The sequence below is a fragment of the Scomber japonicus genome, chromosome 2 (genome assembly GCF_027409825.1).
Source record: "Scomber japonicus isolate fScoJap1 chromosome 2, fScoJap1.pri, whole genome shotgun sequence".
Lineage (NCBI taxonomy): Eukaryota > Metazoa > Chordata > Actinopteri > Scombriformes > Scombridae > Scomber > Scomber japonicus.
Genome location: NC_070579.1, coordinates 18,450,695 through 18,478,398, shown reverse-complemented (window position 1 = coordinate 18,478,398; position 27,704 = coordinate 18,450,695). Strand labels below are relative to the sequence as shown.

The window sequence follows — 27,704 nt, the reverse complement described above, 5'->3', positions numbered from 1 at the left end:
CCCAATTTTGTTTTTTTCCCCCACTTATTTTTTTGAATTAATTTTAAGATTAATAAACAGAAACAAGGTATAACCTTTTTCTTCACAAACATCTAGACACCAAAAAAACATCCCAATAACCAAGAATAAACTTCACTTTTTAATATTTGTTTTATTATTATTATTTATTTTATTTTATTCTTGGATACATCCCAATTTTGAAGATTGCAGTTTAAGAACTGCTGGTCACAAATGTGTCTTTACGAAGAACCACTGGAAAACTCCTCCAGTCAAAAAATAGGCTTTCCTTCTTGTCCCTTTGGTTGGATATTTGACCTTCACTCTGCTGTCTTTATTAGCAGTTAAACTTCTGAAATGAAATATATATTTGCATATTCATAGATTCTGGATGTTTAATGAGGGATAAGGAGAAGATGCCAGTATAACTGAACATCTGTTTGGGGGGAAAAACAAGCAGAGGATTATTAAATTATTCCTAAAACATGTTCTTTTAAATGTTTAAAGGAACAATGCGCTACTACCCTCCTGCCACTAGATGTCTCCATTGAGACAATATTGTAATTTTGTAGATTAAATCTCCCTTTTTATGAATGCTTTTTTAAGACTTAAAATCATATTCAGTATTGAGCATGATGCATTTCTTTACCAATAGCACTGGAAACAGAAGGAAAATGTATATTAGTAAAGACAAGTTAACACAAATCATTTGCACTGACACCATTTACCCACACGGTGGTGGTTTAACACAATCATCATGGATGTCTGCTCAACCTGACGACATCCAGGTCATCAGATGTGTAGTTATAATCAGTTTTAAACAAAGTGAATTATTGGCAGTCACTTTGTGAATCTATATGTGATGAGTTCATGGGTGAATAAAAATAAATTAGTTTCAGTGGATTTTTTTGAAGCATTCAAATTCTCTTTTTGCAGTGTAATGTTGGTCTGATTCAAAATGTGTTAAATATACAATTGTTTCTACACACAAAATACCACAATGTTCTCAGAAATTAATTCAAAATCAGAAAATTAAGTTGGTTATTTACCAAAGTATTCAAGACATTTATTCAATACATGTGTAGAAACGCCACATGCAAGGTCAGAGTACTTTCCAAAGTTACAGTGTGGGGCTAGTTTTTCCATCACTTGGGTAACCTTTATCACTTTTTGGGTAAAAGACATTTTGTGTACTTTAATCACATTATGTGTAAACAAGACAAAACACTCACATCTTCCCAAAACTTGGAGATTTTATTTACAGTTCAAGTCAGTCACATGCAACATTTTTTCTTAAAATGAATAAACATGAAATTAGCAAAAACAAGAAAAAGAAAAAAAAATGCATATTATTTTCTCCAAAATAGCAATATACAAAAATAGAGCTTACAAATACTGTACAGCAATTGTCTTCAAAAATATTCTGCTGCAGAATTCTTAGTTTTACAAACAATGTCTGTGAGAGTCCACAAACATAATCAGTGTTAACAAAAAGGGGGTGTGTGGGGTAGGAGGTTTACTCAGGTAGGCTGGGAGGGGTTGTTTGGGCAGAAAGAGGGGAGGGAAGTTATTTATGAGTTGGAAGGGCACTACAAGAGCTACAGAGGAATAAATAACTCGCCATACAAACAAGAAGAAAGTTCACTTCAGGGAGGCAGTGATAGAGATTTAATAGTCTGGTCGCTAAAACCAACCATGGAAATTAAACGAAACTCCTCATCTATTGAGGATGTGAGTACCAATTTATTATTATTATTTTTTGTATTTTCCATCAAACACTGTGACGTCTTTCTGACGCTTTCTACTCCTAGTATGTTTACATTTTTGATCTTGAAGCTGTTTTCCTGATGGTGGAACTTCACCCAATCATGTCTTGTGGAATTATAATGGTGTAAACTCAGAAGCAGCACTGATATCAATGGAGGGAAGCAGTTTATTACTATATTCATGACTGGATTAGATTCCTTTCTTTGTTTGGCTATTATCTGTTTAGACTGTCTCACTTTTTATTCAAATGACAAAACCTTCTTTCTTGTTGGCAGGGACTTTGATTCATAACAGTTCATTTTAGGTTGGCACTTAGTCTTAAGTGGGATTAGGACGGCACACCGGAAGAAACGGGGAAGTTCGGGTGGAAAGGCTAAAAGTGTTTACAATCAAACACAACACTTAAGATGGCCAAATGGCAGGAAGTGTTGAGCTGCCATTTAGTTTAGATGTAGGAGCACGTTTGTGCACCTTACATTATGTATAAATACTCTACTACTGATACTACTTGTCTACATACATTTAACAATGGTGATATCAGTGGCAACTCGACTATGCAAAGTAGCATGCGTTCACATTAAATCTCCTCATATTCTTTCTCTCATGAAACGTACATTCAAAGACAAAACCAGAACAAAGTTTAAGACTTGTGTTATTAGCGAAGAGCTACAAATGTGTCGTCTTTCGAGGACGGCAGCAGAAATATTAACCGTTGAACTGAACTAATGAAGTTCTAGGGAATAATGTACGGCCAAGAATGCTGGGTCTATCTCTGTGACATTTTCAGTGAGATACAAGGTCAATGAAAACAGTCACAGCCTCTTAATTACCAGGGACTAAGAAGCGAAAAGGTATCAAAATACTTTACATCACACAACATAATGAAGAGGGCCCTTATGTTTCTTATTTTGTTCAACAGGAAACAACAATCTCAGGCCAGGCAATTATAATGACTTTTACTCCTTTATGATCACACAACACATCATAATCTATAGAGTGAAGAGATTGTGATATTACCAATTGACACAGCTCTGGTCTGTTTTGTCCTTGTGTCAGTTTTTGTTCAAATACAGCTAATGTGGACAGTAATTTAGAGATTCTTTGAATTCTAAGATGATTGGGCCTCATCAGGGTGTGAAACAACCCACTGAAAAACACTACAAACTGGATGAAAATCCTTCTTTTGCTCTCATCCAACAGTTGACATTTTCACCTTGTTGCATGCTCTGACCCCCACCACAAAGGTCATCACCGCGAGCGAGAGCAGACATTCAGCAGAGATGAAACATCACACCACAGAGGTTAGTGACAATGAAATGCTGCCATAAAAGGTCTAATTCATTGTCACTTGTTAAATGACCCGTGTGCTGGGAACCTGTGTTAGAGAATGAAATCTAGAGCTGCAACAATTAGTTGATTCATTGATTAGTTGATGGAAAGTTAATCACTAACAATTTTGGTAAAGAAAATGATCACTTTAAGTAATTTAGAAAATATCAGAATAAATTCTTTGATGCCAGCCTCTCAAATGTGAATTTCTTTTTTTATCACATTAATACAAAATATATTTGGGCTGTGGAATCTTGGTCAGGAAAAACAAGACATTTGATGATGTCCTTTTGGGCTCTGGGAAACTTAACAGACTAAACAACTTATCAATTAGTCAAGAAAATAATCGTTAGTTGTAGCCCTATTAAAATGACTAAGAACGTAGTGTTGTTAAAGGCACAATCAGTAATGCTCATAAACAAATGTAAAAACTTTATGTTATAAAGGGAAAATCAACATTTGGTGTCTTTCTCATCCAAAGTTTGAGAGCCACTGGTGTAGAGTAGTGTAATTAATTGATTGTGTTGGTCCAGATAACAGGTTTATTTATTGTAGTGGTATCCTTTTGTTTAAATTTGGATCACAGATTGTGCCTTTAAAAAAAAGTATGATTGTTTTTTGACAATATATATCACAGGTAAAAGACAATCTCTCACTTATCCATCACTGTGTAACAAAGCTTTCTTTTTTTAGCCCCTCCTTGCTAAACTCATCAGCACATTTACCAGCTAACAAGAGATGAGGACAAAAAATATGCACAAAAGCAGAGTTACTGTATGTATGGTGCAAAACAAAAAGCACCGTGTACCGTACAGAAAGAGGGAGAGAGGCGAAAGCACCAGAATACTGCTCCCAAAAAGCTGAATTACCCTGTGTGTGTGTGTGTGTGTGTGTGTGTGTGTGTGTGTGTGTGTGTGTGCGTGTGTGTGTGTGTGTGAGCGTGTGTGTGTGTGTGTGAATGGAAATGCTGCTCCATTACAACATGCTGACCACTGACTCTCTGGCAGCCCAGCTGTATGTGTGTGTGTATGTGTGTGTGTGTGTGTGCTGGGGTGGGGGTGGGAGGGCATGATAGGTATGGGTGCCCCTCACTAGTGTGTATCTTGACTAATATGATATGCTGAGGACAGCGATTCTGATGCAGGTGACGATCTGCTAGCTCGTTCACTCTGTGTATCTGTACCCATAAATTACAATAAATTAAAAAATAAATTAAAACAATCTATCAGGGTTGAAGCAAACAAAGGTAACTGCAACTGTGAATGCAGCACATTTTAAGTAGAAGCTTAACAGCAAAGACGGCAAAAAGCTGGATTCATTCTGGTCTTTTTCCTACACTGAATTATCAATCATTTCCTAGCAAGATATACTGTATGATGCTAGATTAAAGTGGATTAACATAACAGTTTTGTAAAGTGTCTCAATTAGACAGAACAATTCAGCCTTAATCTGAAGTAAAGCACTGTTAACATTCACACAGCTCAGCTTCAGGAAGCAATGGAGCAAAATAAAACTGGAACATTAAAGTCTGTAGATCTTTGTTGAATATTGCCTCATTACTGGTGTTTGTTCTGTTAAAGAGTTTTATAGATAAAGCACCAGATGTGACACACTAATACTGGCTTAAATAATAATAGTAATTGAAATATTAACTCTGAACTACTTCTTTGTTGGAGATATTTTTCTAATGAAATTAAAATGGGGTGACAGTTTTTTAGCCTGTGCTTTCCTAACAGCACTTGTATGTGGAGGATGTTACCCGGTAAATTCCTTTAGTCAAAATATACTTTGTTCACTGTATCATTTTTCTGTATTGACAGAATAAAAATTAAAAAAAGATAAAAACAACAGTCACATTATAAGAACAACAAACAGATGATAAGGGAAGAAATCTGTAGGCTTCATATGAAGCGTGTTAGTGTCTGTGTGTAAAATTCTGGGTTTCCACACATTCAAACCTTTCACATTTAGTCAGACATCAAGTCTCGAGGTTGCTTAGAGCTTAATTTCTTATGTGTGTGTGCAATTTTAAAAAAAAAGCATTGTCCAAATTTCCTGATAGCTAACATAGGTATTTGTTGTCCCTTTGAGATTATTTTGTTTGTTTAGTAATCAATGTTTACTAATTAAAAATGAAAACCCATGTGGTTTTGTACTGTACATTAAAATAATAGTTATGATAAAATATAAAACATACCTTGCTACTACGATCACAAGCAATTAGGGTTTGACTTCTCGTAAAGTGCTTGTTAAAGAAAAAATATATATTTTAGTGTATTGTAGTTCTTGGCTTTTGCGTTTTGTTTTGTTTTTTTCCTCCTGGTCTTTAGCTGGTGTCCCCAGAAAAGTGCTTTGGTTGTGAAAAAGTTATCAACCACATCTCAGCCGAGAAGGAAACTTCTTCTAGATCAACTCTTCTTCATCGTCCGTGAAAAGAAAAACATGAAAACGGCTGATTATCAGTCAGAGCTGATATCAGAAAATCCTTTTGTGAACCAATGCAAAGGTAACAGAGGTGACGATGGCTGCAGATTCACAGGTGCGCAGCAGCTCCAGTTTCTCCGGTGTGTCCACAGACTCATACCAAAGTGTACCTGTACAGGTGAGAGTACAAGTGTTGGGATGTGTGTGTGTGTGTGTGTGTGTCTGTAGTGTACTGTAAGAGAGGCCTGGAGTCTGCTACACCATATTCTCGATGCCGGGCAGAGGCTGCTGTATTGGCGCAGGGGCGTCTGTGCTGCCGCCTGCCTGCTGAGCGAGCTGCAAGACGGGCATGTTGCACAGCGGGCACACTTTCCTCACCTCCAACCACTTAATGAGGCACCTACAAGAAAGACGGAGCATAGGGGGGCAGCGTTAGGAAGACAGAGGTATGTGAAACATACAAACAATGTAAATTTGGCTTCTTTTAAACCCTCAAAGATCATTTAAAGGTATGTAGCTCTCTATATAAGACCACAGAGCTTGAGGGGATTGGAAGCATTTTAATATCCCATAATATATAATAAATGTGATATGTATTACATATGTGGAAATTAAATAGTACATAGATGCTTATTTGATATCTATCTTTTAGTTCTATTCATGTCTGCGCTCTGTGAGGCACTTTGTGTCGCTGATTGCTGATTTTCATAAATTAACAATATTATGATCATTTTATTAATTTCAGGCAAATTTAACGTATCATAAACAGATTGTATTGGGACATATATCAGCTAACAAATAAAAGGAAATTGCAGTGAGGACATGCCTTAGATTATGTTTGCAATAATTTAGAAACAGTGTAGTGATTACATGCACTGTAAATGTTAGAGCCCTTTCATAGATACGGAAAATATACTGGTATCAATCTAAAGTGTCAAACTCTGACACTATGGACAGCAGAAAAGGGGCCGGAGCAGCGTTATATTCTTTGGATGTTTAGATATTTTTTCACCATGGTAACTCCTTATTAAAGAGGAATCCACCGTAAATGCCAAAAATCCAAACTGACCACAGTCGTTTTTCTTTGTAAAGAAAAAAACTACCAAGTTTTACAGCAATAGTTCAAGAAGGAAGTTTGACAGGAAGTGAGTCATGGGTTTAGGAACAGGCAGGTACTTTTATATAATATTTCTTTTCAGCAAATGTCAACCAAAACCTCAATTCTACAATCACACTAATTAAATGCCACACAGTGACAAAAACTAATTAGGTGATATAACACATCATCATGATTATTATTATTGTTGTTGTTGTTCTGATTGCTCTGCTCTGCAGGTGTGGTACCACCGCTGTCAGTCACTGACACAGAGAAAGGTGTTTACATTATTCAGTCCTCTTTTCTGATTCTTCATTATGCAGTCGCACCTTCCAGTTCTGTGATCTATGTGTGACCTTCATGTTGACCTGAATCTATCTGTTGATAAGTAGTTTGACTTATTGGCAACTTTTCTGGCAATCTGACTTTGTGTTCAAGGTAAAACATAGAAACATTCAGTGTTTCCAGATTAGCCATTTGAGTATTTTCTGCTTTTGTCAAGTTAATATCATTGTCCATAGACTATATTTCAGTTTTGGACTCATAAAACAAGATATTTGAAGATGCAATGTTGGCCTATGGGAAATTATAATGAGTATTGTTTTAAAAGATTTAACAATCAATCCAATAATTGAGAAAATACTCAATACAAATCAATAATGAAAGTAATTCTTGGTTTCAGTACTGCTTTGATGTTGCGGTGGGGTGTGAGTACAAGTTAGAAAAAACAAGTTTCATAAGACCGAGACTGTTATGTGACTGTTGATGGAAGTTAATGAAAAATCAAAATAGACTGTCACTTTGGGTTGCCAGTAGAAACTTGAGTAGTGACTTCCAAAAAGCACATGTGGCATGAACATGAAAACATGAATATGAATGAAACATCATTATTATTATGACTGTAATGTCTTTTAGCTTATTTTTGACAGTACTGATTTTAATTTCTCTCTTTGTATGAGAAGTTAACATGCTCTTCACTCCTGAATACTTTTGGTAGTGGTCTGTTTGGAATGTCTGTTTTCTCTGCAAAACAGCACGGCTTCATTGCACACACACTAAAAGGAGTGTTTATACAGTAGATTCAGTGAGTGGTGACTGCTCTTGCAGCAACTGGGGGGAAAAAACTAGGCCAAGGGAGGTGTCGTGCTGATATAAACAACTCAGTTGAAATGGTCAGGGCACAGGGGGGGTGGGGTGAAGGTTTGGGGATTTGGGGGTTGTACGGGGGTTGTGGAATAAAGTTGGCTCCAGCAATCCATGATGTACTATGTAGTTCTTTACTTCATATACATGTTGTTTTGTAAGGTATGTACAAGAAAATGTAATTATTAGATTTTTAACATTGTTGTCTTAGATACCAATATAAACTCAATCTGTGCAATGACTTATTCCCTTTAGTCTTTAAAATGCATTTACTATGCATAAGAACAGGTAAGCATGTGTGTGTGTGTGTGCGTATAGCTATAGCACACACACACACATGCACACACATGCATACATATGCACACATATACACACTTACACACAGTGTAGATATCCCCTGGAGCCTTTTTAAAATTTTTTTATTTATTTATCTGTCTGTTTGTTTTTTCTTTTTTTTGTGTACTTTGTGTCTCTGTGTATGTTTTGTTGCCTTATTTGTTGTCTCCTGTCTGTAAAAAAGGGTTAGGGTTAGGGTTAAGAAAAAAAAGTAGTACAACAGAGACTGTGGTCCATTATGAATTTGCTAGTAGGAACAGTACTTCAATAAAGTAATTAAAAAAAAGAACAGGTAAGGATGTATGAAAATAGGCTACTTTGTTACAGAAATATGTACAAATCAATGCGTCCTTGACTTTGTATGTCTGTTTGTGTGTGTGTGTGTGTGTGGGTGGGTGCTCATATGTGTCAATAAAGGTAAACAAAACTTTATACTTACTTCCTATGAAAGGCATGTTTGCATGGACAAATCCCCAGCTCGTCTTTCTGTTTGAACTCTTCCAAGCACACTGCGCATATCTGTAAAGGAATGAGGGAGTCAGAGAGTCATTTTCCGTAAAGAGTCGTGTAACAACTTTAGATTTGTTAACTGAACTCTGGTGTTTGGACTCTGTTGTGTTGGTGGATCCAAATAGCAAAGGTCAAATGGAAAAAAGACTAAATGTAGCCAACATCTGCAAAAAATTGGACACAAACAGAGCAGTTGCTAACCAAATATGTTCTGTTATATAATTCTCACACTGGGGACTTGTTTAGTCAGTGGCTGGAAACCACCTTTTAGTGGAAATGTTTCCCTTCAACAATGATGCAGATGACTTTTTGTGGTGTTTCTTTCCAAAGTATTAGTTAGTAAAACCCAAAGTAACAGTGGACCCACAAAGCAGCACAGTAGTGGACATCCAACACAATCTAAGACAAGAAAATTGGAGCATATTCAACATACACTTTGGAGGCTTTTTCCAGCTTTCCAATAGATAGTTTTCTACCAGACTCTATAACTATGATTTCAGTCTTGTTAGTTTCTGTCATAATTGATCAAACAGGGAAACTGTGGTGTTAACTGCAGTCCTATGGCCCTAGCTGCTGTCCTTTTGTTGGGTCATTGAGGCAATCCTGCTAGACTGGACTTGTTTGTCATTGTTTGTTTTACACACACATGTTCACCAACAGGTCACAACCTACCAGTTAGCCTTAGCAAACTGTTTTGGCTGTGTGTGACGTGTTATTCATGAACTACAACACATAAGGGATGATCTTTATCAGTCTGGACATTCTGCTTCTGCAGATTAAAGGTGAATGTTTGTGAACTTTTTTTTGAGATAATGCCTAGTCTGTTTATTAAAGCAATTGTTTTTTGTTCCTTAGTTGTGAAAGTATGATGATGAAGCTTTGCATGTACAATTTGTTCATCCTGTTTGTACATCCTGGGTGTAACCTGGGAAGAATACATTTGATATCTTGTTAACGAGCAAGACCCTGGCACAATGTGCAGAGTATGAAGGCTACCAGCTAAGCTGTCTATCTATCTGTTTTCACTGTTGGGTCACATTGGCAGCAGACTAAGCTGACGTTCTTCATACAATCCACTTCTTCCAGCTCAGTGTGTCCTGGCCCAACAGGATATATAATTTCTTCAGCAGCACATTCTTTGGTCTGCACAAGGCATCCTAATCAGACGGCAGAATCAACTCGACTGTCTCCTTTCAATGCAATGAAGCAGCAGTTCTCCGCCCTCTTCCTACAGATAAGCCCAACAAAGGAAACCTGTAAACACTATGTAATGAGATTTACTTAGCATAGGTGAGGACTAGCATACATTTTACCATCAAGAGAACTGATTCTGCTCAAAATATCATCGATTAGTTCACCACAGAGCTCTGTAGTTTCAGTTCTCTTGGGTTTCTTTTACATTTTTGTCACATGCATCACTGCTTACTACAAGTGTGATAGTGGGGTCACTCCAGTGTGGTGCTGGGTGAAAAGATAACCAGGCAGGATGATAATGATCAGGTCTGACAAAAGACAAGAGTACCTGACAACTACTAAACAAGGAGATGAAAGAAGAAGTTGTGGAGATTACTTAGTACTTAGCATTGAATGTTGACAACAGGAAGTAAGTAAAGGGCAAATGAGGACAGCACAAGTGTTCAATTCCTTAGTGTTTACTCCTGCTTGGTCATGACTTCCACTGGCCATGTTTGCCAGTGTGTAAATGGCAAAGGTCCTCATGTCCTTACACTAATGACTTTTTAACTGCGCCATATGCACAGTGGGAGGTGAAGTGTATATGATAATGCACATTCAAAACTGAGAGAAAAAGGGCAAAAAAAAAAAAAAATCAAAATAATGGACATCCAAAGTAGAAGTCCATGCAGCTTTCTCACCACATAAACCTTCATGGCAGAGGTTTTTAATATGGCACTTTCTTCTTTGGCTGTCTAACCCTGCAACTATTACTCATTTAGCAACACAGCTTCTCTTTTTTCAGCTCTATTTTATGGGCGGTGGATGGACAAGTCGCTTTAAAAAGAACAGCATGGGGGCTCTTAGCTTTCTCTCCATCCAGGATTTTTGGACACAGAACAATCCCCTGTTAAGATGTCTGCTTTGCTCTCTTTGCTGATGAATAGATCAATGTTTGTCCTCTTTTCAGTGCCTTGTCCGTAGTGTCACACTCCCAGTTGAGATCTGGCAGTCTTAGCCGACTTTTGACAGAGCTTCTTTTTTTCTATGTCAAGTAAACAAATAATGTAACATTCAAAGCACATGAACTTCAATTTGTGAAAAAAAGAGATCAAAATAAACGTATGCCTGTAAAGACTAATATGAAAGGTTGAGTTGCTCAAAAGTTCAAGATTATAAAAGTTTCAGTGACAGAACAATCCATTATTCAGCCGAAATGATATTAAAAATTTGGGCCATAACAACTTAATTGCTTTTAGGTTTAGTAAATTACGTGGCTTTGTAACAAGCAGAGGTTAACCACGTACATGAGGTTGTTAACTTATTGAAAGAAATTGTACTTGTAGTGCTGAATGTTGAGCTGGATGTCTTACTGACTTTTCCACATTCAACTCTTTGCAAAGCATCAGTTTAAAACTAAATATTTAAAATGGGCACTAATGTCAATAAACTGCATAAAGATATGGGTGGGCGCCATATCCTAAATACATATCTGGCATGAATATTTACAGTCTGCTAATCTTATCTAATACCATGATTGTGTAAACATTGAACTAGTTACATTATCAAAATAAAAACAGCAGACTTGTGGTTGCACTGAGCTTTGCAATGTCAGATATGATTACTTTAAGACAGAGGCATACAATCTCAAATCATGGCTTAAAACAGTGAGATGTAATCTTAACTGTCGTCTTTGTGAAACCCAAACAAATTAATTCAGGATGAATGTGAAACATTTAAGTTAACAAAGTAAATCCTACAGCATGTCATCCAAGATAAGCGGCTGGGCAAAGGCTACCATGGCCGAGCTCTGTCACAGATGCCATCATCCTTTCACAATATGTACTGTGTGCACACAGAGCCAGATTTAAGTAGTCTTTACCACTTTGTATGCAGAGTGCTAACGACTCTTCACCTTCATGTATATGCATTAAAATGAGGATTACACACATAATAATAACTACTCAACCATAGATATCTCACATGTACACACTTATCTTGGCAGACCTGGTTTTAGACACAATGCACCTTTTAAATGGAAACTGCCCTTAATGTAGAATATTTAATTCCCCTTGAAGATTTTAAAGCTTTATTATCTTGACATATATATTTTTTTATAACTCTTGCAACAGTTTGTATTACTTCTTTGATGATTGTGACTGCCTAGCCTCAATTGTGTTGTTTTGGTTTGATGATTGTGTGCTTGTCTGAGTATGAATGTTTTTTGTTCTTGTGTCCTTTTTAAAAACAACAAAAGAGAGATCTCAATCTCAACAAGACTACTTGATTAAATGAAGATTAGAATTTAAATAGGAGGGAGAGGAGATGATAAGTCTTGTGGATTTACGAATCACATTTACACTTACAATCTTTTATGTGTCATTTTACTGTTAAATATTTATGCTACATTTCATAACTATAAGTAGATATTTAAATATAGTCATAATAGATACTGACATTTTTTCCATGTGTCCAGACAACATTTTAACATTTCAAAGTGAAATAAATTCCTTATTGAGATATTTCTCAGACCTTCCACATCTGCTTCCTCTTCCACTTGGCTTGCAGCCACCCTTTCACCCTCCTTGTGTTTCTGTGTTTTTTTAATTACAAGAATGAAGACTAGTGTGTGGGAGTCAAGCAGCCTGCTATCAATCATCATGATTAGCCCTGCAGAAATACCTGGTTTAACCTCCACCTCTTTGTCAGATCTTAGACTCTGTTCACACTTGTTCTTGTTACTGTTTTGTCAGTATCCAGCATTTGCCCAGTTGCTTTCTCTATTTGCTTGTTGAAAACCTGAGCCTGACTCTGGCCCATCTTCAGTCCTCCTGCCTCGGCTGTCTCTCTCCTCGGCTCAGCTGCTCCCTGCTTTCTGGAAACAGTTAAGCCTAGCTCCCTCAGCATACCCTTGCCCTGCTTGGCCCCAGCAGTCATGTCCTAACCTCTGCTCCAGGTTTCAGGTTACCTGCCCTGCCTGCCTCGTTCCAGTCTCCCTGCTACCAGACCAGCAATAAACTTACTTGCAAATTAATCAATTTGACTCCCATCTCTATCACTAGCCTCGCTTCAACAGTTTTATATTTCAGCATCACTATATTTTTTTCTGAGCTTGCTGACCTGAGACAAATTCAACTGCTGAAATGCGCCTTTTCATTCTCGAAATATAAAGACTATAGGAATTAGTCCCAGTGGCTGATCAGATAATGACCTGCTGCCTTAGTAAGACAGACACTAATTACACACAGAGTCTGAGTGCAAATTGAATGAACTACACATCACAAGTTTACCCTGCTCTTTTGTGTACATAAATCTGCCCATTGTGTTACCTAACAGAACAGTCTGTTTTCCTATAGACCACAGGCCATTCTTATCATTATAGTGTTTGGAAGAATGTGTTGAAACCTGTGCTGCATGTGTCAACTGTTTATACACAGGAAAAAGGCTAAAAGATTTAATTTCATATAATGTCCTTCAAAAGATCAGTGGCTTTTAGCAGCTATACTTTCATTCCTCAATGTATGACATGAATTCTTTACATTTGGGTATTTCTTACACAAGTGAATGGGGACATGGGTCAATGTAAAAGGACTTACCTAAGTTAACTGGTCAAGTTACATCCTCACACTAAGTTAAACATGTCTTGAACAGTAAATTGATACCATATTAGCACTCCTATTCTGGCTTTTCCATTAAAACACTGAGATTGAATCCATGCAGCTCAGTCTATATGTCTCCAGGGTGATCCTTGTACGTGGTATCCTTCAAAACTGGGTCATCCACCCAGGCTAATGTATGTGTATCATTGTCCTTAACAAATACAGCTTGTTTTTACTGTCACTGACTTCACTCACATGATCCCTTCTGATGTTCTCTCTCTCAGTTTCTAATAACATAAACAATGAAAGCCTGGAGTCTGATGTGACAGTGGGAAATACCGACACTGATGACAACACTGAAGATGTTTAGCACAGTGCCAAAACATACAGGACATGCTAATGCTAGTGTTGAATTTGCACTATAGTGTTAAAGGGATAGTGGCCTTGGATGGGAACTAACATTGCTCCACTGCAGAGTCAGTGCTTCTGCTTTACACACACTGACTGCTGCTTGTAATTTTCCGACTCTGCTGAGCTGGCACACTGCATTATGTAATACTGGCAGGGAGGACACTCATGACTTAAACACAAGATCAAAACAGATGCAGATGAAGTGTTCAATGACAAATACTGTAAATGTAATCATGGTTACACAATCTGAGAAAACCAAAACAATACTTTTGTGTAAGATGCAATTGCGTAGATATCCCAAACATACCCATGTGACCTAGGATGTTCTGACAAGGCGCATACGTCTGCCCTGATACACATTACATAACAGGAGCTTGTGCCATTTGTCCGTCTTAAAGCTGAGCACGTATATACTATAGTAAAAATAGCATGAACTGCCCCTTTACAGTCCCAGGGCTTCAATCAACTGTGGCACAGTGCATCATGGGTTTCCATTTAACGGCACAACCAATAGGATGAATGTACAAAAAGGATGTTTGTAGTAAATACTACACTGGGGCCAAAGCATTGTTAAAATGACTTATCACATGGCTGCTTAGTCTAAAATTAGCTGATACAATCGTACAGTGTGTACTTGTCAGGTTACATTACAGTACGTTCTGACCACTAGATAGCTCTCCTGTTAAATAAAAAAAAATGTTGGTATTAAGGTGATAATAATTGAAAAAAGAAGATGAATGCTTACCTCATGTAAGTTTAGTTCTTTGACTTTTTCCTTCTGAATAACCTGAGAGGCAAAATAAGAGATAAGGAAAGATAAGTCACAGAATGACACACTAACATAAAAAGCAGTTTCTCTGGCCTCAACAACTACTACTACTACTACTATACTACAAGTGTATAAATCAACTAGTCTGGCTGAAAAAGAGATTATGATGAACTATGACATACTGACTGGTTTCCAGTGTCTGTGTGTATCTATTTTTGTGTCTGTCTACAGTGTTGCTGATTCAATACTTACAGTACTAGTTAAAGGTTAGGACACACCTTCCCATTCCTTTTAATGGGAAGGTGTATTTAAACTTTTGAGTGGTACTGTACATTACAAAGGAGCTGGAAGAAGACAAATAACAGAGTCCATCATCCTCCGACCATTTATTATGCCAATGTGCATGTTGGAGGGTTTTTTTTTCCATACTGGTATACAGATCCAGATTCAGACAACTTTAATTATCCCAAAAGGGCAATTCACAGCCTACCCAGTCCACATAAATAAAAACTTAATCAATCTGGCAGCAGAATTCAACATGTCAGTGACAGCAGATCAACTTATGGGTACAAAAATACACAAGCGTATTACATAATTGAAGGATGTCATGTTTATACCCCCCATCACTTCGTCTTACTAGTGTTACAGGTTACACACTGCTGACAAGCTCCAACCTGAGCCACTTGCTTCCCTTCAACTTAGATGAAAATCTATTTTGAAATTTATGTTTATAGTTTACCATTTCTTTACTGGTGTGTGTGAGTGTGTGTCACTAAACTGCTTACCTGTTTGTATGCATATAGCTCTTTGTGCGCCTGGTGCCGTAACCTGGGGAGACGTAAAGACAAAACATCTATTTGATTAGTATGTGAGCTTCACCTCACCACATCACATAAAAAGGTAAAAGATTCATATATCCTGGTAAAGGAGAGGAAAAACATCAAACTTGTATTTCATTTCCTTATCAAATACTTGCCTTATGACACCAGTCTATGCTATTGTATCAGTGTGGTGCCAGATGACGATAAAATGAAAAATCCATTTGGTGATACATACTGAGTATCATACTGGTAAGAGATATTGCAGTGCAGACTCTCAAATTAAAATGTTTTGGGTGTACTGTAGGACTGCATGTGTTAGAGGACATGATAGTGTTTCAGGCGTATGCCAGGCAAAAAATTTATGAGACTACTGACTAAATAAATACAACTGGATTAACTAATTACAGAAAGAGTGAAAATAGTAAAACGACACTTAACATAACTCAGTTAAATATTTGATTTGCTAAGAAGTAATGCAGTAGTAAGCCAAGTTACATATTAACAGGTATCATTCTTAAGAGGCCACAAGCCTTGGTTTCCTCTCACAACAAGCACTTAAAGTAAAATATCAACTCACAACATCACAGACAATACTGTACATTGGATCAGACATTAAAAAAAACAATACAGTGGGTTGTTGAGGCATTCAATTTAAACAGGCAGTACTCACAGATACAACCAATGTTTCTCATGTAACTGTTAAGAAATACTGTTCTTGTAAATGAGCAAAAACAAAAAGGCTCAGTGACAGAACAGGGAGAGCAAGAGAAAAATCTAAGGTCTGAAAATAAAAACAAAAGAGGGGGAAAAAAAGGAGGAAGAAAATGAGCAAGAGAGATAGGAATAATTCATAGGTTTGTAAGATTTACCTCCATTACAAGTAACCTTAACCTCTCGCAGCAGAGTGAGAGGGATCTGTAAAACAAGCAGCACAGTCTAGGAGAGAAACTGACATTTTGAAAGAGGTCAGCAGGTAAAGGTGCAGAGACTCCCAAGGCAGGGGACAAGGTCATGGGTGAAGGGGTCATGGGTGACTTGACAGGGGTTGCACAGTGGACCGCAATAAGGACAAAGTGAACAACTGGTGTCCAAAATGATCGTCTTCTTAAAGCTACCATTATCTTAATTTGACAGCAGTGAATGGGCCACTCAAATTTACATAGGTGTCACCCACCATTATATAGGGTATAATCATTACTAACTGCTGTGCTGACAGATGGTAGATTGATCTGGGTTGTAATTTTAAAGATCACTGCACAGTTCTATACTTGTATAGATATTTAGGTTGTTCTCATTACTGTCAGCAACATCCAATGTTTAAGAAATACTTTCAAATACTTGTGAAGACAGCGATGCATATTTCACACGTGTGATAGATGTAGTTGAGTATTGCTGTGAGAGTCTGCCTCGTGTCAAACTGTGTGTGTGTGTGTGTGTTTATCTTTGTTGGAATAACAACCAGTCACATGTCATCTCTATTCCTTGTCCCCTTCATTCACCTGTCTATTTAAACAAAAGCATTGGTGCATTATGTATAGAAACTATAGGATTCCCCTTTTCAAATGACTTTTTGCATGAATAGCAGTCAGGCTGTATGTGATGAGGCTTTGACTAGTATACTCAACATCCTTGATAGTGCACATGATTTAAGTAATCTTGGGCCAGTTCCTTTGGGAGACTGCATCTTTAAACGCCTTTCATTGAGCCAAATCGCTCCTCTTTTTGCCTTCAGTGGCTTAAACCAGCAATCTTGACTTTCAGTATTGAATCATGGTCATGACGTATCTCTTTACAGATAGATGAGTAATTATAGGAACACAGGTGTATTTTACCTACTTACCATTTGGCCTGCAAGATAGGATATTACAGGGTGACGAGGAGTGAAATTTGTTGGGAACTGCTGCTTCTCACTGTTTTCGATAAAAGATGCTGGACATTATTTCTGTTAAGTTTGTCGCTGCCAGGAGAAAACCCCTGCAGCAACAGTAGCCAGGACAATTGGATTAGACCAGCTGGGTTAATAAGAGGGGGAAGGGAATGACTCATAACAACCTACATTTTTCCCTTGTGGGCAATAATTACACTCAACTCTCAAAAAATGTGCTTTTAACAAGATGGATAAAAATGTTACAAACAAAACATTTAAACATCCAAAATAAATTGAATTAATGTAGTAATATGGTGAGGATAATAAGGAGAAGAGTGGCTATTAGGGAAAAAAAGGATTATGACTATTCTCTTTGACGTCAAGTTCCATGATCATAATGTAGACAAGCAGCTATAAACCTCGGCATAATAACATTACTTTTTTCTTCTCATCGATTCAGATTATCAAATCACCAATTTAGGTTTTGCAACCACATTCTCCAAACTGTGCTGTTGAAACATTTTGCCCTTTTGTGAAAGAACTATTAGCAAAACAAACACAAAAACACATATTTCTTAAAGGGAAAAAAAGGCTTTTAATTCAGCAACAGTGACAAGTGTCATACAGTTTGTTTTGGATGGAAACAACTACATAATTATATGTATTTTTCAGATTTCATTAATATTTCATTACATCTCAATATGTGCTGCACAAAACCTTTCCTGAACAAAACTTTGTGAATTGTTAACCCACATTTAAAAGTAAAATCAGTTTGAAGAGGTAAGTGTCGGGTAACAATGGTTTAAATTTGCTTAGTTATTTGAATTTGTAAAGGACTCTGTAGGACAAGCAAACCTGGAAAACATCAGATCCCTCCAAGAAAAACTGCAGCCATTGTTAAATTACTTTTTGGTTTCTAAGGTGATGAGACTGGTTTGAAAATGAGAGCCCTGCAAGCGTAAAGATACATTACTCTTGAGTGACATTTATATATATTCGTGTTATCCATTGTTGGAAAGTGGTCCTGGCATGGATTATGAATCATTAATAATGATTTGTTGCACTCAGTGAGTAGAAGTGAACGTTGACTAGCCAAAGAAACCCCTGTATGACACTTTTTTTGCCACAAACCCACACAGCAAAACATCAAATATGGAGACAATTCAAAGCAAAGCCAAATCAAAAGCTAAAAGGTGTGCTGAGCTTACCTTATTAAGTAGCAGCAGAAGAGGAGGCTGAGGATGAAGACAAAGATGGCTGTCCCAAACACCACAATGTAGATATTAAGGGGGAGGTTCTGAAACCCTATATTTGGCATCCTGAAACTGTAGTGCGGGAAATCGGAGCTCATGGATATTCTGGATGGAGAGAGACAAATGACACATGGTACGTAAGAATTGCCACACATTTCCAACACACACCCACAACTTGGACCAACAATAAAACATTAACAAATGACACATTTTTAAGAGAAACTGGGGGAAATTTATAGAAATTCCACTTTGATTGAATTACTTTTACTTTCAGTATTACAGGAATATGGTTCAAGTTTCACTTTTATTGTTATTATTACTGATAGCTTATCTTCTATCAGCCTACACCCACTTTTTATGGCTTCACATCAAGATGAAAAAAATGGTTTTCTTTTAAGAGCAGGTATACCTAAACCATGACTGAATGGCAATGTTTTGGCAGATTTTAACATCTAAAATAATGTAGTCTGGGTCTTGCATGCACTCAGTTACATCTGTGTGTGTACCTGAGTGCAAACACAACCATTTTATATGACAGAACATGTGACAGGGATATAGCCAAATAGATGGCTGACTGACATTCAGACCGGAGAATGAGGTAAGCAGAAATCTCATAGGCTTCAGTTGCATGGTGAATCTTATATTCACAGTGGCTTTTGTCTCTAAATTAACATTATTCACATTATTAAGTGCATGAATGAATTAATGAAATAGTAAGTATCTGACAACCTCCTTCCTGTATGAGAATAACAAACGAAGGGACAGGCAGAGTGCTCCACTGTATTATTAAAGTCTGTGTAAAGTCAATTCATTGATTCACTTCTAAACATATTATACATGTTGGAAAATGTTTACAGAAAACGTGAAAAGGCTGATAACTATGGAGATAGAGCCTTAAACTCTTTCTCACCCTCTCATTGTTCCTGATTTTCTGAGCCTGCAAAAAAGTGGTACTCCGTGAGGTAGTGGCGTGCCAGCGTGACCTTGGTCCCTCCCCTACTATAGAAGGCCGAGAGTCCGCTCTCCTCAGTGGTTAACCTGCCTGGTGGCCAGTTATTGTTACTACATCTAACACTACTACTACTACAGTCTACAGTTAGCCACTGAGCTAGCAGCTGAGCTAGTGGCAGAAAGCTCTCAGATGCCCATGTTTCGGGTAGAGGTGGTGACTTTGATTGACAGTTGACACTTGGTAGGGGGCGGGGGTTTCAGCGAACTCGGCAGGCACGACCACAGCGTTTGGGAGCAGAGACAGAGGCTGATTTTTACACAACTTTGAAGCCTCTTTTCAAATTTGGCAGGGTGGTTAACAACACACTTTTCTGTGGTATGTCAAAATCAGAACACATATTTATTCTAACTGTAGACACAGACTTTAACAGACAAAGTGGAGAGCAGCCTCTCTGCTGTACTGTTAGCTCCAGGAAATACATTGCTGTCCAACATGCTGAGCAGGTGCAGGGGTGCAAGGCTGTTTGAGCACAGAGTTATAGAATATATAGAAAGTATACTTCACTTCAGTATACATCACATTCATCTCATTGAGGTAATTATTTAGAAATTAAATCGCGCCATTAACATCACAAGCTGAAAGTTTCAACAAAAGCGGTGGCCAATAATACAAAGACCCGCAAATACCTGCCTACACAGCTGATTTACAAACTCACAGCAAAGCCCTCCAGCTTTAGGGTTAGCTTAAAAGGGGAAGATGCCTAAACATCAAAATCTACACTGAAAGCAAACAGCAGGGCAATGGGGCAGGGAGAAATAAACACAGAAAACATACTATAACAGTGTATGATGTATCAAATTGTCCTCTATGTCCTGTATGGGTATTTTACAGCTCTTTTTCCACAATCATGGCAAATGGCCATCCAGAGAAGAAAATAAGGTGCAGGTACATGCTGCTCTGAGAAATATTTTGCACTGAAAGCCTTTTTTAAGATTTAAAACCTCACAGGTTTTAATTATATAATGACACACTGCTAACACAACCGTTCCTGTTATAAAAACAATATTTATACTGGCAGCGCATCACCATTTGTCTGCTCACATTATGTAAACATACCTAAAAAGACTGATTCATAAAGGCCATGACACAACAGCATGGATCTAATGTGTCAATTGCCCTTACTCAATATAACAAACGGACATGACTAGACATGTCCACGCCTATCCAGGGAAGAGGAGGGGAGGACAGGAATAACTTTTGCTCCTTTTGAAACCCTGTCTTGTGCCCCTCCCCTTCACCAAACACTGGGAGCTTCATTCCAACTGATGATAGTGGAAAGTTTTGTAGGTTTTGCTAAACCCATTAGGTCGTCTATTCTGCTTATGATCACGCCATATCTCAATCACAGTGACACAAAAAAAAAGTACGTGAGGTGTCTCTCTGTAGGGAACACTGTATCAGTGGATCTATATAACATTACTTACGATTAGCAGTCAGGAAAAGACACTTCAACGTCGAGCCACTCATCTCCCCTATAAAAAGGAGGTTGGCAGAAGTGTCATTTTCCACTGAAGATATTCACACCTCTTTCTAACTTTCTATGTGAGGATGCTGTTCTGGCAAGAGATGTCGCTAATATTGTCAGGGAACAGGAGTGACAAGATGACTAACTTGAAGTCCTCTTTCTAAGACGTTTCAATGGCTCACTATGACTTTCATATTACCAGCTAAGCTTATCTCAGCAACTAACTGCCAACTTAGTCACATTTTAGTATTAAATACAAGGAGCACTCACTGTATGAGACACAGGCAGTCACTCAGAAGAAAAGGGATGCAAAGGGATTGGGCACAAAGGCCAGATCTAATCTACAGGATGGGGATGAGCAGCATGTTAGTAGAGCAGTAGCGTTCAGGCACAGCGTTAAGTGTAGGTCACCTGCACTTTGGAAGCACTCAGAGCTCAATACACAATCACTGAAGTTACACAAGTAAACCAGGGGAAAGTAAACTTATGGGGTAGCATGCATACAGCTAACATCTAGTGAAATGTGAACCATTATGTGGCCTTTGTAGACAGCTGTATTGATTAAAATAGAAGAACATCTGCTCTGTCAGACACCTTTGAGACAGATGATTGAAAAACACACCTGAAATTATGTCTGTGTAGGTACAGGTTGAAACACTGTCTATAAGCTGAAAGTTATGGGTGTGTTTTATTGATTCAAATGCCAGCTTCATCATATCCATGTAGTCCGGAGATTCAAATGGTGGCTGGAGAGGGCGCTCTGTGCTTCAGAGGAATCCAACAATTAGACAACCTGTTTAGATAATGGACATAGACAGTTTGATACCTTAACAAAACAGAAGACGAGGGTAATAAACCCTACTACTTTTGTGGTGCTGACTGTATTGCTTCAAGACGCTGCTGCTGCCTTTGAGCTGTTATCTCAGCTAACTTAACATCAACAGATACTCAACAACTGTCATAAAGCAAAGTGATAAAAAAACATTTATGCTTTTGTTAACTAGCTGTACAGAGACATTCAGAACACTTTCTCTTTAAAAATTAACCAACATTAAAAACTAGCTTTTGTTGGTGGTTGGTGAGTTTGAATGTCATTGCAGTCAAAGCACATGACGGGTGCTACATCCAACTTTATTAGCTGACATTATGGGTTCAACTATTTGTCATGCTATGATAAGCTTGATGGCGTCACCAGTGTGAAAATGATTGTGGTAAATAGCTTTTTATTGAAATGAAATGTTCTTTTCGTTTAAATGGACTTCGTAACATTGGTATGGAAAAAAGTATTGTTCAGGAACGGGTACTAAAGTCAAGGTATAGGTACTGGTATTGAAAGTTTTTTAATGATACCCCACCCTAGAAGGCAGAGAGGAAACGGTAGTAAAAAGACAGGTGTGATTAGTGCTGGGAAACCCGGGAAAAACGGGAGTGTTGGCAGCTATGATATCACTACTAGTGTGGAATTCTACAATATACACTCATCATGACAGTAAAATAGTCCATCCTAAGTCAATCTATTTCAGTAGAGGAGTAGTTCCTCTCTCAACTAGTAGAAGATGTTGTGAACACCTTATTATGAATGAAAAAAAATACTGTCATATACTGTGAAACCGCTTTTATTTTGAAAAATACCATGATATACATTTTTGGTCATCCCGCCCAGCACTAGGTGTGATACACAACAAAGGTCCACAGTCAAAGTTGGGGGGGCCCCAACAGGCATTTCTGTGGAGCACACGAGCTAATGTGACTACCACGTCAACTTTATCCAACAGCTCCAATAAGAAGAGACAATTACTGACAGGATGTTGACTGTCAACTTAAAACAGTGGCAATGACATTTTACAGAAGCCTCACTGTAGTAATCACCAGAATTGAAGATGTAATATTTCCCTGGCATGTTTCCAAATGGGTCATTGTAGTTGTTTGTTGCCCTGTCTCTGTCATAGCTCTCTTTTGCCCATTCCTAAATGTACCATAACAAACTCAAGCCTTGCTCTTCTCTGTGTCTCTCAACAAAGCCATGACACACACACCCCCCTCTTAACTGAAAACACAACATGCCACAGACCTACATGCCTTTTACACACACTAAACACCTCTGGACACACATGAAACCAAGACTTTTCTGCGACTGTTTTTTTTAGGACAGCTGTCAACCTCACAAGACAACTTGCAACTACATGATTATATCTTATTCTTTTCATGTTAACACACACACACACACACACACAACACACACTTACCCACGAGGTGCCTTCATGCTGCAGAGCAGAAACTTCTGTACAGATCTACACAGAGCACAGGCGTTAGAGTAGTGACATGACTCATCCTTAACAGCCTTGTCAGTGGGCTGTCTCTTGTAGACCCGTTTGGATCACAGTCCTTCTTTGCCCTCCATGCCAAAGACGAACCCTGCTTCACGCTCTGACTACTTTTGCTTTCTCTCTCTAAATCAGACCCAGAACAACCTCCCTCTGCTTATCTGGTTACACAAACACACTGCGGAGCAACCCACTTTCCAAACACCAACACACTGACACACTGACACCCCTCTGGACTGACCGGAAAATATAATAGTAGTATTAAATAATATTAATAATACCTGATAAACCATGGTTTCACAAACAGACAAATATTGTTCAATAAATATGTGGTTCAAGTCCCAATAATCACTTCCCATCTTAAAACTTTTTACCAATATTTGACCTTTCAGCTACAGCTTCCTGTAGTCTTAGTCTCTGATGTTAAATCTTTGGATAAGATGTGGATCTTTCACTTCTTTTTTGTTAGTAAATTGGTTCTTAATAATTAGCTATGGCTCCACCAGAACTGACATGATGCACCCTCTGAGAATTTTCAACTAAGGCTGAAAAGTGGTGGCAAAATCAAATAATGCAAAGAAAGGCCCAGTTCTCCTTTTCAGTAACAATCAGACATACAGTAGTTTGTAATCTAGCAAAGCCATTTCCACAGCAATGAAAGTAGGGCAGTAAAATGATAACATAACTGTAAACATAATAAGGAGACAATAAATGGCACGGGAGTCCAAACTTCTTAATCTACAGTCATTTATTTATAGTATTTTGTTGTAACGCACCACACACACACTAAAACCCCTTCCTAACCCCTCCTCTCCCCTCCCAAACAAAGTTCATTCTCACTTAATTGTCCCTCCCGGCTCTCTTACAGTCAAGATGGTTGTTAAGATACAAAAACAGGAATTTATTCATCTCATATCCTGCCTAACTTTAGTGGATCACAACATACTGGTTATGAAATTAATCTGCAGTTCAAGATAAGACCAAACGTTACAATGTGTGTCCATTTTTGAGCCACCACAAGTGAAAAGCCAAAATGTCACCTTTAATAGACTAGTTAAGCCTTGTTTTTAAATATTAGTTTGATGATTAGCTCCAGACTGATACACACATCATGCACACACTCGACCAGACACATGATCCCCTAAAAAGGGTTGCACAAGAGCATTTCTGATTACAGTTAGCACAATTGTCATTAATAAATCATTTTCATCAATGATATTTCACTCACGGAAATGAGACGATAACTATATAAAAACTAATTTATCATGACAAAAATATGACCAAATCTATTGACAATTTCATCAATAAATAAGAGACGGGGAGAAAAATGTTAGAGAGAGATTTCAAATTTGTTGTGTGGAGTGACAATCAGTGTTTACGCTTCACTTGTAATACGATGCAAACAGGAAACCACCGCTGCCCTGTACTGGTTAGAGAAGTGAATGAGTTACTCATCTTAGACTGTTAAGTAAAAGATTGATTGATACACTAGAGATAAAAAAAAAAGTTTCACTGTCCTCAATTTGAACCAAACAAACAAAGAGAAGAACGCACCTCTCAAGAAATGTTTACAACTTTCAGTAGCACATCGTAAAGGCCCAACGAACGTCACCCAACATTACACTTAATATTCACATTAACCTGATGCTACTTCATCTTAAGACATATGATGAGAGAAAGGAGCAGAACTGAGCTGAACTTGAGTGAACGCATGTGTAAGAGAGGGGAGGGCAGTGGGTGAGAAGAGAAAAATCAGAGCTTGATTTTTTTCTCCCCTTATTCAACCTCACATGTACAGAAGATCTCCGATGACAAGGACATGATCAATAATGCTAACCAGAGTATTTCAACAGCTCTTCTAAGTGCTTTTAAGTACAAAAGTGACTCCAAAAAAAACAAAATACCAAGAAAAAGAAATAAAGAAATAAAGAAGTATATAAATATATAATATTGTAATCATCTATTCAAAATAATAATAAATCACAAAGTGTTGCAGTGGTGCTAGACCATCAATAGTTCAACTCCTCCGCTGAACTATAAATCAATTTCTACACTCAAGACAACACGTGGAACATGACATGAAGGAGCATAAATCCACCTTCACACTACTGCAGTATGATGTATGGACAGTTACAGTGTGGTAGAGACATGGGTCACTCAGTTGGGGGTAATAGTTTTAGCGTTGGTAGTATATTATAGTAGGTATGTTGGTCATTGTCGATGCAGATTAGACTGAGGAACAGACTTGAAAACTCTTCACCCTCGCTCTGTAAAACACCCCTACAGTAAGTATCAGGATACGCTGAGCTAGAGGATCTTCGGTACATCAAGTCGTCTAGAAATCTTACCCCCCTTTGCAGTCAACAACCCACATACCACAAAAATGCTTTCGGGGTCTGTTACAAAATGAGCCAACGTGCTGGACCAATGAGTTAGGTGATAAATTTAAAGACAAACCTGAATGAGTAAATGAAAAAAACACAATATACAGGCAGTGTGGGATGATTCAATAGTTTAATAAGTATGAAAATTATATGAATCATATGATATGGCCACAGCAGTCACCAGATTTCAACCCTCCTGAACACCTGGGATATTTTGGACTACCATGATAGACATTTCTCTCCACCACAATCAACAAAACACCAAAAATTAGGGGATATATTTTGGAAGAATATTTTTCTTTCCCGTTTAACACGCTTGTACAGTTAATATCTTTGCCTGCTGAAGTTGCTCTGGTAACCAGTAGTGGCCAAACAGCATACAAAGACGTCACCCATCTGTATTTTCTTACTGATTCGTCTGATTTTTTCATTTGATGCAAATACCTGCCATGACATTAAAAACTAACCATAGCTGAAGTTTAGCTCTTTCCACAGCTCCTTCCATAATGTTTCCTGCTATTAAATAGCTTCCTGTGCATCTAAAAATACACCGCTGCCCCTCTCGCTCTAAGAAACTGACAGGGTTTCTTAGAGCGAGAAACATTTGCACGCTTTAATGGGGATAAAACTAGTTGAGCAAAATAGATGTGAATGTAAAGTGAGCTAGTGCTGACAGAGCCGTCTGTACTTGCACAACAATGGAGGTCGGGATGTTTACCAGTTATAAACATAATGTTGTGGTAAAAATATTGAGAATAAGCCTACGAGAGGAAAAGTGCATTCAGGGTGAATTTGTTGAGTTGGACACAAACAGCGTCTTATTGTTGGAAAGGGCAGATGTGAGTTGCATCTGCTCTCCTCATCCCACCATTTGTACCACTATCTGCCTCTCCCACTCTCTCTCTCTCTCTCTCTCTCTCTCTCACACATTTTCACATGGCCTCACCCTATTACATAACCAGTAACAAGAGCATGCATAGCACATCACATTCACTGGGTATGAGTGGGCAGATCACTCTTCACAGTCACTGTGCACTGCAGTGTTTCCTGTGATGGAAAAAAAGTGTAAGGTAGAAGAAAGAGAAGTGAACTAAAAGAGAATAGAAGGTGAGAGCTAAAACATTTAGTGTTCAGTTTAGCCTTCAAAACTCCATCCATGTTCTAAAAAAAACTTTCACCACAACCACAGTTTCCCCAGAAGTTTTTTGAGACCAAGGGAGTTTCATGTGCTCAAGTAAAATAAGTCTCGATTTGATTCAGAATTAACAGAAAAAGGGAAGCAATTTTCAGCCTCTCACTGCTATTCTTAGTCTACTGAAAACATGAAATTAATGCAGGGTTGTTGAGGTGAAACAGACTGACACCAAGTTATATTCTTTACCTCAGAGTTGGTTTAAGTTGTTAAATGCTGAAGTGTGTGTTGGTCAGCCAGTCTTGTTTGTTACTGCTGGAGTTTGCTGCTCTGCTCTGCTCCGCTAACATTGGTCTCTGAGTGACGACGTAGAAAGTATTCACAATATTTGATTATCTACTCAATAAAGTTTAAAAAAAACACTTGCAACCCCGGCCTTTTCTGAAAATGAACTACAAAATAACTGTAGCATGCACGCTATAAACTGTCACATGAGTTCTGCCCTTTTTGTTCCATCAACATCACGTTCTGTAATTTTCAACAAAAATAGCAGCCAACAATACAAAGGCAGCCCACCTTTGAGCAAACCCAAACATTTGGATTTATGTGCCAAGGGCGGTGTGCCCACTAATCTTTAGCTCAGTGGTAAGATAAGGACATTTATGACTCTTTTTGTGTTCATAAACCCTGTACTCAGATCCCACAAGAACCATTGGGGGAAATGGAAAAATGATTCAGATGAATTTCAACTGAGAGTATGGTTTTCCTTCGAAGTGAAACCTCCATGGAATAAAGCCATTAAATAAGCAGCTGTGTGTGTGTGTGTGTGTGTGTGTGTGTGTGTGTGTGTAGGAAATGTAAGCTTTCTTCTTAACATAAATATCACACTCTG

General features: G+C 38.0%; 1 protein-coding gene across 1 annotated transcript in view; it reads right to left on the bottom strand.

Moving 5' to 3' along the window:
* Positions 1–1,232: 1,232 nt before the first annotated feature.
* Positions 1,233–27,704, bottom strand: part of rnf24 (ring finger protein 24) — a 35,073-nt gene continuing 8,601 nt past the window's right edge. The window contains exons 2-6 of the mRNA XM_053334120.1: positions 18,451–18,600; positions 15,340–15,382; positions 14,531–14,572; positions 8,532–8,611; positions 1,233–5,917 (exon numbers count right to left, since the gene is read on the bottom strand). Of these exons, the coding sequence (XP_053190095.1) occupies positions 5,773–5,917; positions 8,532–8,611; positions 14,531–14,572; positions 15,340–15,382; positions 18,451–18,593 (453 nt within the window). The 5' untranslated portion in view covers positions 18,594–18,600 and the 3' untranslated portion in view covers positions 1,233–5,772. The remainder of the gene's footprint in view (positions 5,918–8,531; positions 8,612–14,530; positions 14,573–15,339; positions 15,383–18,450; positions 18,601–27,704) is intronic.